Source organism: Carettochelys insculpta, chromosome 16 (genome assembly GCF_033958435.1).
Source record: "Carettochelys insculpta isolate YL-2023 chromosome 16, ASM3395843v1, whole genome shotgun sequence".
Classification (NCBI taxonomy): domain Eukaryota; kingdom Metazoa; phylum Chordata; order Testudines; family Carettochelyidae; genus Carettochelys; species Carettochelys insculpta.
The window spans coordinates 3,139,303-3,156,052 of NC_134152.1; the positions used below are offsets into that span (position 1 = coordinate 3,139,303).

Below are 16,750 nucleotides of genomic sequence, written 5' to 3' on the forward strand. Positions count from 1 at the left end.
TCGACAATTTGAGGTTCCAATTTGGGCATCTTCCTCACTTTACCTGTCTGTAAAAATAGGTATAGTAATAGATCCTTATCTTTTGGGCTATAGGAAGGCTTGGACAGTAACCTGTAAAACATGTTGTGGTTCTCAGATGAAAATTGCAATTAAGTTACAAAGTGTTGTAGCTCAAGTCTAGTCGATGGGAAACTGGGCTGGAACTCAGACATCCTGGTTTTGTTCCTGGCTCTATCTTTAACCTGCTGTGTGACCAAAGGCAAATCTTCTCCACCTCCTGTGCCTCTTTTTCCCATTGGTGCTTTGATTTGTCTATTTAAGCCATGTCTACATTAGCACTTAGGTCGGTGAAATGTTATCATTCAGAGGTGTGAAAAACACAGCCCTGGCTATAAGTTTAAAGTATCACTTCAGATTCCATTCTGGCCAATCTTAGATCGTAGAAGTGTGATGTAAGGTTGGAACTAGGGTTGGATTTCAGAACTCATGTATTTTGTACTAACTCTGCTCGCTATGTGTGCTGGCCAAGTCATCTCCTTACTCTGTGTCTCATTTTACTCTCATGCAAAGCAATTATAATAATACTGATCTGTGTCATGTGGTTATGGTGAGGCTTAGTGGATGAGTATTGGAAAAACCCTTTGAATTCCTCAGATGGTGTACTGTAGATGTGAGTAATATTCTTATTTGTACTCATCCTGTTTATTTTTTCTGCTTTTGGGACACTTTAGAAATTCTTTTAATACAACTATAGTGCTTTGAATTTTAAAGTACAGCAACCAGATTTGTATGAGTCACTGCACAGCTGGATAGAAGATTAAACTTCCCAGTTCAAGATTAAATCTCTCTAAGATCTTGACCAAACAAAATACAGCCATGTAAAGTTAACAACCAGATATTCAGTACCAGGTCAAAATGAGGCTACACCTTCATCGTGTATTTGTTCTCTGTATGTGTACAGAGCTGGGGGTGGTTGGGATCTCTTGATAGGAGCTACTTAGTGGTCAGTACTGAGGGTGACTACATGGCTTTGGCTGTTGAGGATGCTGGGCCAGAAGGCGTTGCTGAAGCAGGGTCTTACAGGTTCACAAAACAGCTAGCCACAGAGACAGCATTTTGGAGACTAGCATTTTTTCCATGCACAGGATGAATATTTTGATTACAGTGACAGGCAGGAGAATTGATGAAATTATGCAGCAAATTGGAGGGCCCTGCATGCAAGGGTGAGTAGCTAGCTCCTTTTGAAATATAATGAACCCCTTTGGTGGACCTGCTTGCAGTGATCAGTGGAGTAAGGAGAGCATGAGCTTTGGGTTGGACCCTGGAGCTGCCAAACAGGAAGAAATCAAGGCTGCTTTTAACAACTTATTTGAACAGATTGACTTCAAGAGCACTTGCCATCTTGGCATCTGTCAGAAGTCATTCTAGCAGGAGTCTGTCAAGAAACCACCTTGGTTAGACATGTTGAATTATTATACACAAGAGAACAACAAAACAAAAAAGCCAAAAATAAACTGTCCATGCTAATGGCAGGCAGAAATTGCCTTACAAGGCTTTTATTTTAGCCACATCTTAAACTATTTATAAAACAAGAAAAGGTGATGCTTTCAAGTATCTAAAAGGTTGTTACAAGGAAGAGGGAGAAAAATTGTTCTCCTTGGCCTCTCAGGATAGGACAAGAAGCAACAGGTTTAAATTGCAGCATGGGAGGTTTAGTTTGGACATTAGGAATAACTTTCTAGCCATCAGAGTGGTTAATCACTGGAATAAATTGCCTGGGGAGGCTGTGGAATCTCCATCGTTGAGTATATTTAAGAGCAGGTTAAATGAACAGCTATTAGGGATGACCTAGGTGGTGCTTTGTCCTGCCATGAGTGCAGGAGCTGGATTCTTGAGGTCCCTTCCTGTTCTAGTATTCTGCCATTTTGTGATTCAAATAATCTTCTAATACACTTCTGGCAATAAAGAGAAGAGACACAGAAGGTTGGGGTCAGGTTTCCACCTCTAACCTTTACTTTCTCTGGGAGCTTGGCCAAACCATTTAGTTTCTTTGAGCTTCCCCTGGGGCGAGTATAATAATTACCACACATCTCAGGGGTTCTGGGAGTTTTAATCCATTAATGATTTTAAAATAATTTGAAATCCTTGACTTGGAAAGTTGCTAAATAAGTGCAAAGAGTTACTCTAATAATAAGAACATAAGAACAGCCATAGTGGGTCAGACCATAGGCCCATCAAGCCCAGTATCCTGTCTTCCGACAGCAGCCAGTGTCAGGTGCCCCAGAGGGAATGAACAGAGCAGGTAATCATCAAATGATCAATTCCCTGTTGCCCATTTCCAGCCTCTTGCAAAAAGAGTCTAGGGATACCGTCCATGCCCATGCTGGCTAATAGCCATTGATGGACCTATCCCCCTGAGTTTATCTAGTTCTTTTTTAAACTCTGCTATAGTCTTGGCCTTCACAACATTCTCCAGCAAGGAGTTCCACAGGTTAACTGTGTGTTGGTGAAAAAATATTTCCTATTGTTTGTTTTAAACCTGCTGCCTATTAATTTCATTGGCGACCCCTAGTTCTTGTGTTGTGAGAAGGAGTAAATGACAATTCCTTATCTATTTTCTCCACATAGACCTTTGTCATATCCCGCCTTAATTGTCTTATTTCCAAACTAAAAAGTCCCATTCTTATTAATCTCTCCTCATATGGCAGATGCTCCATACCTCTAATAATTTTTGTTGCCCTTTTCTGAACCTTTTCCCATTCCAATATATCCTTTTAGAGATGGGGTGACCACACAGTATTCCAGATGTGGATGTACCATGGATTTATATAAAGGTAACATAACATTTTCTGTCTTATCTATTCCTTAATGATTCTCAACATTGTTAGCTTTTTTGACTGTCGCTGCACATTGAGTGGATGTCTTCAGAGAACCATCCACAATGACTCCAAGATCTCTTTCGTGAGTGGTAACACCTAAGTCAGACCCCATCATTTTATATGTATAGTTGGGATTGTAATTTCCAAAGTGCATTAGTTTTTGTTTATCAACACTGAATTTCATCTGCCATTTTGTTGCCCAATCACCCAATTTATTAAGATCCTTTTGTAGCTCTTCATAGTCTGCTTGGGACTTAACTGTTTGGAGTAGTTTTGTGTCATCTGCAAATTTTGCCACCTCACTGTTTATCCCTTTTTCCAGATCATTTATAAATATGTTGAATAGGACTGGTCCCAGCACAGACCCCGAGACACCACTATTTACCTCTCTCCATTCTGAAAACTGATCATTACCCGTTCTTTATAATAATCCTGAATGCACACAGTCAGGGCCTAATCCAAAAATGGTTGTAGTCAATGGGAATCTTTCTGCTGACTTCAGCATGGTAGGGATCCAGTCACCTGCCTGTAAAAAATCTGTGGAAGTTAAATCAGGCTGTATAATTGAAAGGGCATCAGTTAACAATGAAAATCTGGTTGTCACTGATGTTCTTTAAAGCAAAGAGCAAAAATGTGTGGGGAACCTTACAAAGGGAAACCACCCAGCTAGACAAAGAATCAAAATTGTTTTCAATATTCCCTTCTGTTTCAAAAGCTCAGGTTAATAGAATCATAGAACCACAGAAGACTAAAACTGCACTGGGACCTCCAGAGGTCACTGAGTCAAGGTTCCTGCACTCATGGCAGGACCAAGCACCATCCTAATGTCTTTCCTAATGTCCAACGTAAATCTCCCTTGCCGCAGTTTAAACCTGTTGCTCCTTGTCCTGTCCTCAGAGGTTAAGGAGAAGGAATTCTTATGCTCTACTCTGCACTGATTAGGCCTCAGTCGGAGTATTGTGTCCAGTTCTGGGCACCAGATTTCAAGAAAGATGTGGAGAAGTTGGAGAAGGTCTAGAGAAGAGCAACAACAATGATTAATGGTCTAGAAAAGATGACCTATGAGGCACAGTTGAAAGAGCTAGGTTTGTTTAGTTTGGAAAAGAGAAGACTGAGAGGGGACATGATAACAGGTTGCATGTACCACAAAAGCCGTGTCTACACGTGCACGCTACTTCGAAGTAGCGGCACTAACTTCGAAATAGCGCCCGTCACGGCTACACGCGCCGGGCGCTATTTCGAAGTTAACTTCGACGTTAGGCGGCGAGACATCGAAGTCGCTAACCCCATGAGGGGATAGGAACAGCGCCCTACTTCGACGTTCAACGTCGAAGTAGGGACCGTGTAGTCGTTGCGCGTCCCGCAACTTCGAAATAGCGGGGTCCGCCATGGCGGCCATCAGCTGAGGGGTTGAGAGATGCTGTCTCTCCAGCCCGTGCGGGGCTCTATGGTCACCGTGTGCAGCAGCCCTTAGCCCAGGGCTTCTGGCTGCTGCTGCGGCAGCTGGGGATCCATGCTGCAGGCACAGGGTCTGCAACCAGTTGTCGGCTCTGTGTATCTTGTGCTGTTTAGTGCAAGTGTGTCTGGGAGGGGCCCTTTAAGGGAGTGGCTTGCTGTTGAGTCCGCCCTGTGACCCTGTCTGCAGCTGTGCCTGGCACCCTTATTTCGATGTGTGCTACTTTGGCGTGTAGACGTTCCCTCGCAGCGCCTATTACGATGTGGTGCCGCGCAACGTCGAAGTTGAACATCGACGTTGCCAGCCCTGGAGGACGTGTAGACGTTACTCATCGAAATAGCCTATTTCGATGTTGGCTTCATGTGTAGACGTAGCCAAAGTGTGTTAACAAGGAGGAGGGAGAAAAATTATTCATGTGTCTTGCTTAATGACTCCCAGGTTCATGATTGCTTGTTTTGCAATAGTATCACACTGTTAACTCATATTTAGCTTGTGGTCCACCATGGCGCCCTAGATCGCTTTCTGCGGTTCTTCTTCCTAGACAGTCACTTCCCATTTCGTATGTGTGAAATGGATGTTCCTCCCTACGTGGAGGACTTTGCATTTCTCCTTGTTGAACTTCATCCTCCTAACCTCAGATCATTTCTTCAGCTTGCCTAGATCATTTTGTATAACTATATTCTCTAAAGCCAGTTGCAGCCCCTCCCATCGTGGTATCAGCCGCACACTTTACAAGCGTACCCTCTGTGCCATTATCTAAGTCATTGAGAACAATATTGAACAGAACCAGTCTCAAAACTGATCCCTGCTGACAGAGCTTTTTTTTCTGTTAGTGTAATACAGAATTTCACAAAAGCCTCAGATTCCCTCAAAATAGTGACTGATAAAAAAAGTATTTTTCTATCGTGCCTTTCAGACTCAAAAGTATGCAGAAGCCCTGTGATGGGCTGTGTGTGGAGTGTAAACAGATATTGCATGCAACAATAGCTCACACGGGCACAGTTTAATCTTTTCTTTCTCACTAGTTAATTCAGGCCTCTTACTTGAGAACAGGTCACCAGACAAATCACAGTTTTCATTCTTAGCAAGTCTTCCCCCACAGCAGGTGGAATGGCTGCAGCATTGAAGCATTAGGCATATAGTGCAGCTCTTTGCATGAGGAGGTCAAACAAAGGCAGTTTGTGTTAATGCATTTTGTTATGGTTTACTCAGATTTTGACACAGTTTTCACACCTGTAGTCTGATGTGGGAAGACAGGGTAAAAATTAAAAGAAACCTCATCCAATATGTACAGGATAGGGTGTAATATTTACTGCTGTTAGGAAACTTTTGTACAGTCACACCACTTCAGACAAATATTGTGAGCGACAGCATGATTACAAAGACAGCTCCCTTTTACCAGTGAGAGAGCATGTGGTTAACTGTAGAATCACTATAGAATTCTCTTTCTATCCAAGCTACATACGTTTTCAAGGTAACTCTGTAATATTAGGCTACAAGCACTCAGGTGGCTCAACTAACTGACAAAATTGCCAGATGGCCCTGCTGCAACTAGTCCCCAGTCCGCAACAGAAATGCTCTCCTGCTGCCTTCTCCCAGCCGAGGAGGCAGGCAGGAAGTTGCATTCCCTAGCCAAAGCACTAAAGAGAAGGTTGTTGTGAAGCCAGCAAATAAGACGGCATTCATATGTAATTTGAATATAGTTACAAAAACACAAGATTATGATGCAATAGCTGTCTGCCCACAGGGCTGCAAGTGAATTTTTCATATACTTGCTTCTGGCCTCCCACTCTAAAAATCTACCAAAAATAGTTTTGCTTCCAAATGGTAGGTTAGATCTGAAGACTGGACACGGTATTTCTGCAAGATTTGAAATGAAGTAGAAAAATGTGTTTTTGTCATCTCACTACGCTCAGGCCACTAATCAGGTTCTAGATTTGGTTTCTAATCAAGCCTAATTGTCCTAGAAAAAGCTGGTATTGGGATCAAATTGCAAAGGAAGCTAAATGCTGGGTGTGTGGTACTGGAGTGGTCCTAACTTGAATCTCACAAACATGCATTATTGTGCCAAAACACAAACAATGAGTTTATAAAGGCAAACAATAAGGAGTCATAAATTTTCACTTTAATGCCAGAAAGGATCTTTATGATAATCTAATCTGACCAGTTCAGACTGCTAAAACCTAAGTGCTACTTTTGTTGTTTTGACTGTGTTTCTTAACTGTTCGAATTGGCAGTGCTGGATGTTTCCTATATTGTTAATAATTTTGAAAATACGTTAAAAAGCAAACCTGCTGATGCCAGAGAGCCCTTTGTAGCTGCTTACGTATAAAGATGACAGTAGCAGTTCTTTTCCTTTGTTCTCACTCTGCACTTGGAGTTGCAGGAACTAACACAAGCTTTTTGAACAGTTTGATATTGGTATGTAGTTGAGTAGCTGGCATATTAAAAAATAAGACATATGTTCTCCGACAGCCTTCGGGGAGCAGGCTGAGAGTGTCAATTATAAACATCCACTGGAGAACATAGCATAGGCTGATTCTCAAGTGTGGCTAAGCTCAGCTTGATGCGGGAAGAGAAAGGTGGCTTCACATAATTTTTGGGTCTTCTCTATTTTAACAGTGTCCCCTTTCTCTCAGATGTGCACCTTGTGTATTTAGTAGGAGGGCTGAGAGTGGAAATAACATACATTTCTCATCTCGGTTTCTGACTTGGAGGGATTTTTGGGGGTGTCAGAAGATTCCCCACTGACTGGATCTATAGGATTTAGTTCCCCTTGATCTGAAGGGTCTGTATCGTGTTAATGAACTGGGCATTTCAAGGTCAGGAGTAGGTTTGTTGTTCTTAGCATTTATGGAGATAACTGAGTGCATTGCTTTGTTCTGCAGTAACTGGCGAATGTTGGGCTGTCACTATGTTATAACTTTTGTTTGCATGGCACCTTTTAGGCCGAAGGACCCCACAGCGCTTTTCTTGCCTTTTAGTTTGCATTGCTTCCACCCATCACTGAAATGCAGGCAGCCCTAGGGAGGAAGGCAGCAACTTGTTAACATTGCACCACAGCACCAAACTGGAGCACCTTGTGGCTAGTTTAAACTTTGGTGGGATTTGAAGTAGACCAGCCATAGTCAGTAAAATTATAACTTGACCAAGGTTAGCAACCCGACTTCTGCAAAAAGTGCACCAAGTGGTCAGGCTCTTAGTACATTGTCTCTTCCAGAAGGCTTGCTGCTGATTTGATTCTTGTGGACATGGCCTGAGATCTCACCCTGATATGATGCCGAGATCAAAGTGGCTGAGTCTCCCTGCCTGGTTTACTTGACTGTTGGGAGCATCTGTCAGTGTGATGCAGGTTTGACATTGGTACATTCTTTGGACAGACTGGAATATTTTAATGGCTTCAGGATCAGCAATTTCCCTGAAGCAACTGAAATGCAGGAGCTTTGTTTTGATAAAGTGAAAGCAGAATTGCACCTTTATTAGTCTGCATTCAAGGTGCCTGTACTTGGAGCATAGCAACCAGACCGAGCTTATTCCAGCTTCTAAAATGAGAATTCAGACCTTTGTCTGAAACACATTCTCGTTTGACAGACCATTTGTACTTGGGAACCTCAGTTCTTCTAGCCTGGCAGGTTTCTGATTAGTTACTTCCTGGTTTTGCAGCAAGTGTGCCAGATTCACCTCTGCTGTTCAGAAAGGTGAACAAAGTCCCCCTTTGTGCCAGCAAGGGCGGCTGAGGACTTTGTGTGAGTTTCCGTCACCAAGGAGGCCAGGCAGTGTTTTTACCACCTCTCTCTTTCCTGCAGTTTCTGACAAGTTTCATCTTCACTGGTGCTTTGTCAGTCATGGGCTAGAGCAAGGTTGCACTGAATCAATGCATCCCTGTGGCTTGGCTGTACTTCCTTCTAAATCCAAATTACCCATTTTAGGGGTTCCAGTGGCTGATTCCAGTGGAAAATGAGCCTGTGCTTCTGACTGTACCATTTTCTTTTATTTAACTGTTCAACTGTGAATAATAGTGGTTGCTGAACTGAGCTGCTGTATTGCCAGGCTCGGTAGATCAAAAGTCCATGTGTCCAGACCCACGGAAACCATGAGGTTGGCCCTACACATCATGAATCACACACACATACACACGCCAAACATCATGGAATGTTTTTTAGTTTGTCGTTTGACTTTTTAACTTTCCCTCTATCCCCAGACAGTGTATGAGAGAATTTCCAGTTACAGAGTGAACCATTAATTCCCACAAAACGCACACTTCTCTCTAGCAGCTAAGATAGAGACTCCATTTACTCTCTCTTCATCCCTAAGACAGGGGACCTACCATACATTTTGTATTGCTGTCTTGACTCTGTCTCTTCCTTGTTCATTTCCTTTGCTAGCAGAAGGGCTAGATAATAAATCGTTTGAGAACTTCTCACCTAATTAATGTACCATGCTTTACACTCTCACATAGAACTTGTATTACTTTTTAGGGTTGATAATTACAACTATGCATATTACAGAACTCATACCATCATTCATATAAGTAGTAATGTCACGGGTACATCAAATACCTTTTTAAAAATATGTAGTCTTGTGCAAGGAATAATTCCCTGACTCCCGCCCATTTCTCTGCCCACGAGTGTGCGGCATACTTCCTCTACTGCTCCTGCCCCAGCACCCCCATCATTCCCCTTCCCGTCCCATCCCTGCCTCTCCCTGCTCCATATCCCAGCATCCTTGTTCTGCCTTTCGGGCCTGTGGACCCCAGCCCTTGCTCCCCGAGTTCCCTGCAGCCCACTGTGTTCCTGCACTCTCCCCATCCCACATTTCACCATGTGTCTGGTGCTCCTCACAGTCCCTGTGCTCTGCCCATTCTCTTGAGCCATAGAGTAGCTAGTGTGTGCACCTTTTCTACTCAGCTGTTAGTAAAGTACTCTCCAGGTTCAGAGTGCATGCGCAGTTGAGGCCAGGTGAGCTGTAATGCCTAAACTTATCCAGGCTGAATCAAAAGGGCTTAAAGCATAGAAGGCCTCGTTCTCAGTTCTGCTGTAGCCTTCTTACACTGGCTTGACAGATTGGTAAGGTCTCAAAATGGGCAGAAACAGGCTCCTGTGCAGGGGACCTCCCAGCCTTCCCAGTCAGGAGCATTTTCGGCCCAGCTTAGAGCTAGTACAAAGGCTTTGCACTTATCCTGCATCTAATCTCTGGAGCAGGGTGAATGGAGACTAATTTGCCAGGGATATGGCTAAGGCACATTGCACTACTGCTATTCTCTGGGGAGCAACAGGCAGCAGAACATGAGACAGAACAGCCCTAGGGTTGTCTTACCTTACGTGTGAGCGCCAAGCAGACCCCATACAACCACAAAATATGGGAAGCACACAAGTGTCTTAGTCAGCTCCCCTGGCCTCCCATGCCCATCCCGAGTACAGGTGTAGAACAACAAAGACTGTGTCTGATGGGTTTTGTAATTTCTTCCCCCATAGCACTCATAAGTTATGTCTAAAGCTCTTTGAATTAAAATCTCTGCTTTCACTATGTATTTCCTTGTAAATGTGAGTCAAAGCAAATAGGATTAACATCACCTGTAAGCAAATGGGCTTTGCAAATTCTTTTTTAATGACGGTCAGCTTTAGTTAATCAATATTGATGTTACAGTTGGCTACTCTGACTTCCAGTTTGTATTTGTTGAGCAGCACTACAGCCATTGAGCTTTTGTGCATTTAAACAGGAAGCACTGGTAAGCGGTAAACAATCAGTGTACTTATGAGTACCCCTCTGGTTCAGCATATGTGTGTTTTCTTTTAATTGCCAGTTATACTAATCAGATACATTTCTAAATTGTTCCCATTTCCCACCCCCTCTTGGCTTAATTTTTTTTACAATGTTCATCCCTCAAGAGAGCTTTTCTCTTTAGATCTAATTTAAAGGAAACCTCTTTTGTGTATTTTGAAGTATGCGCTGATCAGCACATCTAATTCCGAAGAGCAAATCACTTTAAAAGGGAATGTTCAAGGCCTGATTCTCAGCCTGGCCTGCCTTTTTGGAAGCATGAATAAATGTAGGCACAGCTGATGTCATAAAATCATAGAACACTGGAACTGGAAGGGACCTTGAGAGGTCATCAAGTCCAGTTCCCTGCCTGCTTGGAAGGACCAAGCACTGTCTAGACCATCCCCAATAGCTGTCTACCTAATCTACTCTTAAAATCTCCTGTGATGGAGATTCCACAACCTCCCTAGATAATTTATTCCAGTGTTTAACCACTCTGACAGTTAGGAAGTTTTTCCTAATGTCTAATCTAAACCTCCCTTGCTGCAGTTTAAGCCCAGTGCTCCTTGTCCTACCCTCAGAGGCCAAGGAGAATAATTTTTCTCCCTCCTCCTTGTAGCCCTCTTTATGGTACGTTGAAAACCTCTATCAAGTCCCCTCTAAGTCTTTTCCTTTCTAAACTAAACAAGCCGAGTTCTTTCAGTCTTCCCTGATAGCTCATGTTCTCCGGACCTTTAATTATTCTTGTTGCTCTTCTCTGGACCTTCTCCAGTTTCTTCACAACTTTCTTGAAATGTGGTGCCCAGAACTGGACACAATACTCCAACTGAGGCCTGATCAGCACGGAGTAGAGCGGAAGAATGACTTCTCATGTCTTGCTTGGTACACTCCTGTTAACACATCCCAGAATCATGTTTGCTTTTTTTGCAACTGCATCACACTGTTGACTCATATTTAGCTTGTGGTCCACTATGATCCCTAAATCCCTCTCCGCAGTACTCCTTCCTAGACAGTCGTTTCCCATTCTGTGTGTATGTGGTGTGTGACTGCTCAGGATGGACGCAAAATTTGGTAATGACATTGGTTGTGCCTGCAAATAATTAAAAGTGCAGTTATATGCATCTGCAAATTACAAGCACAAGAAGGGAGGCTGTGTTTTAAGAATCTGGCCCTAAATGTCATAAACACCACATAATAAAAACTTAATAATAAAAGAGGCAGCTGCAGTCATGATTTGGAGGAGGAGGACTGAGAGAAAGTACAAGCTGTCTGTGCCTTGGAAAACTGAGGCTGTCGGAGGAGTTTTATTTATTTAAAACACGTTGTTTAACTTAATAGTTTAATACTGTTAAATTAACCTGTTTGGTTTTTTAAATGAAATTTACCTCAAAACCATTCAGACAGTCCCAGAGAGATCAGTGAGATCTACTGTCCTTTCAGGCGTAGTACCCACCATCATGCTAGAGCTTCCTCCTGAGAGATGTCAGTGAATAGGAAGCCTCCTGTGCAACACCATGCATAATGCTAACGAGCTAAGTGGCACTGGGGCAGGTGTATGCGAAGACTGCTCTGAAAATCCATTTTTAAAAATACATCAGTGGATTTGTCATTTAGCAAATATAAGTGATGGACATTTCTGATAAGACTTCACCCCTTCCTAATCTTCAAGAACTTACATACCTGCTTAACTTTACTGCAGCAGGTAATCCCAACTGAAGATAGTGGCACTAACTGTAATAGTAAAATAAAGCAATTACACAAGTATTTGTGGGATTTGGGGTCTTAGTTCCTTATTTCCTGATAAGAAACTGTGAAACCCACTGGAATTCTCAGCTCTTCTGTCCTTCCTCCCCTAATGACTTTTAAACAACTGCAGTGATGCTCTTGTTTTCCAGTCTTGCAATCAGATCTGCGAATGCAGATCTCTGCCTTTTTGCAGATTCCATTTGGTGCAGGAGGCTGTGCTACTTGCTCTGATTACAGGAGCAAGCCTTACTGTAGAATTTGGCATGGATTTCTGCAGTGAAGGGATGAGTGAAACTTCATTCAGCCATGGATAGTACGGGAGGTATCTGATGTATGTGTGTGCTGTGGGCAGCTCATCAGATTACTAAAAGGAATCTAACATGGTAATTTTTTATATTTAAAAATAAATTCCTCACTCTTTCTAATATCGGCTCGGACAGTGGGAATGGAAGTCTTTTTCCTTTTCCCTTGTAAATGATAAAACTGCTTTACACTTTGAAGGAGACAATGAGATAACATCTTTTCTTAGACCTACTGCTTGTAGTGAAAAAAACGCAGGCCTGGCTTACGGTACAAACATAGGGTGATGTAGGCCACCTTACATCAACCTACTTATGCATATTTCTGCACTTTGTCTCGCATCGATGTAAGGTCTCCACTACACTGATGGAGTAATATCACTACCCTGAGCAGCACTGAGCACAGCTCAAACACTGAAAATCAGGTGCTGTGTGGGAGCAAGTCCATCAGCTCAGTGCAGAGAACACTGGTTGCCAGATCTATCTGACTGCACTGTCATCTGAGCTGGGACCTGCTGTTCCTCTGCAAAGGCATCATGAATCCATGCCACCTGCTCTTCTTGTTTCAACTGCAGATGTATGCTTCTGGCCATACCAAAATAGGCCTGATAGCCAGCATGCTGACAGGAAGGGTTTGGACTGCGCCTCTCACCTGTTGGAAGCCACTTCCTTTGTAGCTCATTTTCTCTGTCTTGTATCAGAAATAGAACGAGGAATCTGAGTTCTTTCAGTTTTGAGGTGGTTTGTGGGATGAGGCTGAGGATGAACTGGCTCAAGTTGAGCCCTCAGTGAGTCTGGAGACCTTCATAGATCTGGTTACCCATATTATGAATTGTCTATGTGAGCAATCAGGAAGAAAGTAAAGGGGCTTCACAACTGCATCCTCTGCTGCTTCATTCCACCACACCAGTGCAGATAGATCAGACCCCTGGCAACCTGCCCTTTAAGAGATTACACCAGCAGTGCCTTAACCTGTGTTACTGCTGTGGCCATCTGAGATATGCCATTTCCAGCTGCCCCCCAGTCCCATCCAATGGAAATGAGCCAGCCCAGACTTGGGAAGGGGGACGGTCAGGGTAGCCGGGCTGAGTGTTCCCTGACAGTAGAAAAAAATAAATGCTTCCATCAGCCATCACCCTAACTACAAGTACTAATAAAGAATCCAGAGGCACCTCATTGACTCAGCACAGCCAATAACTCTATTGGTTCAGAAGCAGTCCAGGCACCATAGATTCCCCTGAGGCCCAAGCACTTTTGGGACCTGGTAGAGAGGATTGACAGGTCCCTATCGTCTGCAGTTTCTGTGGACGCAGAAGCTGTTTTTCTCAAAGGCATTGAGAGACCCTACAGTTTTCAGTGCCATCTGTTCCTGTCACTTCCCTGCGATTCTGGATATATTGTGACTGGCCCTTCCAAGCTCCCTCACCAGCCTGCGTGAATGGAAAGTCAGATTCTTCTCAGAAGTCTTCCTGCTTAGTGCCAGGAAATGTCCTGTGATTGTGTGCTGCGATAGCCAACTCTGCAGAGCTGTCCACTGATCGTAGTCCTTGGCTTCCATCCTAATGAAGTTACTGTGAGAAAGGCCCTATCAAATTTATGGCTGATTTTGTCAGTTTCATGGTCATATGATTAGCAGTAGCAGTGCCGCAGAAAAGGACCTGGGGATTACAGTGGATGAGAGGCTCCATATGAGTCAACAGTGTGAACCTTGTAGCCAAGAAGGCTAATCGCATACTGGGGTGCCATAGGAGGAGCATTTCCAGCAGATCTAGAGAAGTTATTATTCCCCTCTGTTCGGCACTGGTGAGGCCACATCAGAAGTATAGAAAGAACGTGGGTGCACTGAAGAGGGTCCAGAAGAGGGCAACAAAAATGGCTAGGGGGCTGGAGCATATGACCTATGAGGAGCAGCTGAGGGATTTGGGTTTATTTAGTTTGCAGAAGATAAAGGTGAGGGGTGATTTGATATCAGCCTTCAGCTTCCTGAGGGGGGACTCTAAAGAGGATGCAGAGAGGCTGTTCTCAGTAGTGACAGATGGCAGAACAAGGTGCAATGATCTCAAGTTACAGAGTGGGAGGTGTAGGTTGGATTTTAGGAAAAACTATTTCATTAGGAGATTGGTGAAGCATTAGAATATGTTACTTAGAGAGGGGGTGGAATCTCCCTCCATAGAGGTTAAGTCCTGGCTTGGCAAAGTCCAGCAGGATGATTAAGTTAGGATCGATCCTGCTATGGGCAAGGGGATGGACTCAGTGACCTCCTGAGGTCTCTTTCAGCCCTAGGATTCTATCATTTTAAAAAAGCATAAATTTCGTGATTTCTGCTATTGGAAACGTGGAGATATATGTAGATATCTCATAGAGCTGGAAGGGACCCCGAGAAGTCATCAAGTCTAGTCCCCTGAACTCACAGTGGGACCTGTTGCCATCCCTGACAATTTTTTTTTTGTTTTGTTTTGCTTTGCTCTTTTAAATTTAACTTGCCCCCGATCCTTGAAAGGCCCCCTCAAGGAGGTTGCACTCACAACTCTGGGTTTACAAGGCCAATGCTCTAGCCATGGAGCTATCCCTCCCCCTAATTAAGTCTAAAATTTCACAGAGTTGTAATTTTAGGAGTCCTGACTCATAAAGGAGCTGGAGGGGTCACATAGTTCTTTAGAGGGTGTTGCGCTACGTTTACCCTTTTGCACTGCTCAGGCGGCAGCTCTGCCTTCAGAGCTGGGCAGCTGGAGCATGGTGGCTGCAGTCCAGGAATCCAGCTCTGAAGGCACAGCCACCACCAGGAGCACTGCAATGAGTACTGAATCCTCTTCCACTTGCAAATTTACCAGGCTCACGAGGCTTTCAGCAGCCTCTGCTGCCGTCCTAAGGGCACCATTTTTGGTAAGGGTTGTTGAATTGCAGTCAAACAACACCTCTTTCTCACCTGCCATCAGTGTTAGTTGAATTAGGAAGGGGAAAGTGGATGGAACATGACATCACATTATTGTTCTTGCTAACTAGGTTAGTGGTAGGAGTTCTGATCTTTCCTTAGGCCTGGTCTGTGCTTAAAATTTAGAGGTAGATGCAGGTAGGTCAGTGGAAGAAACTTTCCATCAGTGTATCCACTGTGGCTTTTGGGAAAACAGAGTTCCTGCAGTGGTGGAAACCCTCTTCTGTCACTCTAGTGTATGCCTACACTACAGAGTGTTCGGTGTCTTAGCACCAGCACTCTAGTCTGCACTACAGAGGTGAGTGGCATAGCAAGTCAAGTCCTTAGGGCAGGTCTATGCATCAGGAGAAAGTCAACTTAAGATATGTGAATAATGTAGCTGGAGTTGACATACCTTAAGCCAAATTTCTGTGTCATTCCCACAGTGGGTGGTCAATGGGAGAAACTCTCCTGTCAACTTCCCTTACTCTGCATGAGCTTGGTCAATGGGAGAGCAATGAGTGGTCAATTTAGCCTGTACCTACTAGACCTGCTAAATCGACCCCAGGAGATGGATCTCCTGAGCGTCAATCTGCATTTAAGTGGAGACAAGCCCTTTGTCTGGTTCGTGAGGCATTTGGCTTGTAGGGGTGAAATAGATGTATGGTCATCATTTGTGGGCCTTCTATTTACTGACAATAATAAAATTAAGCTTCTTGAGTACATTTTGAGCAGGGCTTATGGGGTATTAATCTGTGTAATTTCCTTTCATATTAATGACAAGGGCTGAAACTGCAGCCTTAAAGGTGTTCCCAGTTCAGAGCAATAAGTTTCATCTCAACTTTGAAATGAGGTCTGCATTGCTAATGCTTACCACTGGCCCCCATTCCTTTTTCATAGCCTCCTGTGCTGTGATGTTCTCTGAGCAATGAGCCAGAAATATTAAATTCCACTCCGTTTATTATGCATGTCTTTGTCGAGTTGCTTGACTGCCCATAGTTCTGTGACTATTATATCCTTTGCCTGATTCTTGAATATATTGATGTGTTTTTATTTCCTAGGAGTTGAGAACAGAATCCATTGCAAGACCTCTGGAGATAAATGAGACTGAAAAGGTGATGAAAGTTGCCATCAGAGATGTTCTGGTAAGCATATTGCATGTCTTTTATTTGCTTTATTATTATTTTTTATTACACAGAATATCCATTCCAGCTGTTGTTTGTCTAGGTGGAGAAGAATATTTTTTACCAGCATCTAGGAATTGAAAACCATGTGTATGTATTGCTTGTATCATCTTTCTAGGGCACTGACAAGTCATCTAACTAGCGGCTTTAACTGTAACATTGAACCGCAGTTGGTAGCTCATAAAATCCACTACATCTTTGGTACTGACATATGCATAAACGAAAGTTCACCAGTGCAGAGGTTCATATGTGTTTGCCTCTCCCATCCATGGAAATGAAATGTGCCTATTGATGACATATTTTTCATTGGGAAATCTGTTGGTTTTAAGACAAACTCAACATGTGAATCAAAACAGGTTTGTTTGTGTAGGCCCAAGTCGATGCATGCTACTGACTCCTGGTTGTGCCAGCAGCAGTCTCATGGTCATGGACTAAAATTTACAGAAGTACCTTAAAGGCAGTGGGCAAAGCAGTCCCTCCCTGATCCAAGGAATTTTAACCCCCTTTCACAAAGC

At 43.5% G+C, this 16,750-nt stretch overlaps 1 protein-coding gene across 1 annotated transcript in view; it reads left to right on the forward strand.

The window, feature by feature from the left end:
• The window catches only part of CLUAP1 (clusterin associated protein 1), a 113,460-nt gene that overhangs the window by 23,669 nt on the left and 73,041 nt on the right, over positions 1-16,750 (forward strand). The window contains exon 6 of the mRNA XM_075010995.1: positions 16,113-16,196. Coding sequence (XP_074867096.1) covers positions 16,113-16,196 — 84 coding nt within the window. The remainder of the gene's footprint in view (positions 1-16,112; positions 16,197-16,750) is intronic.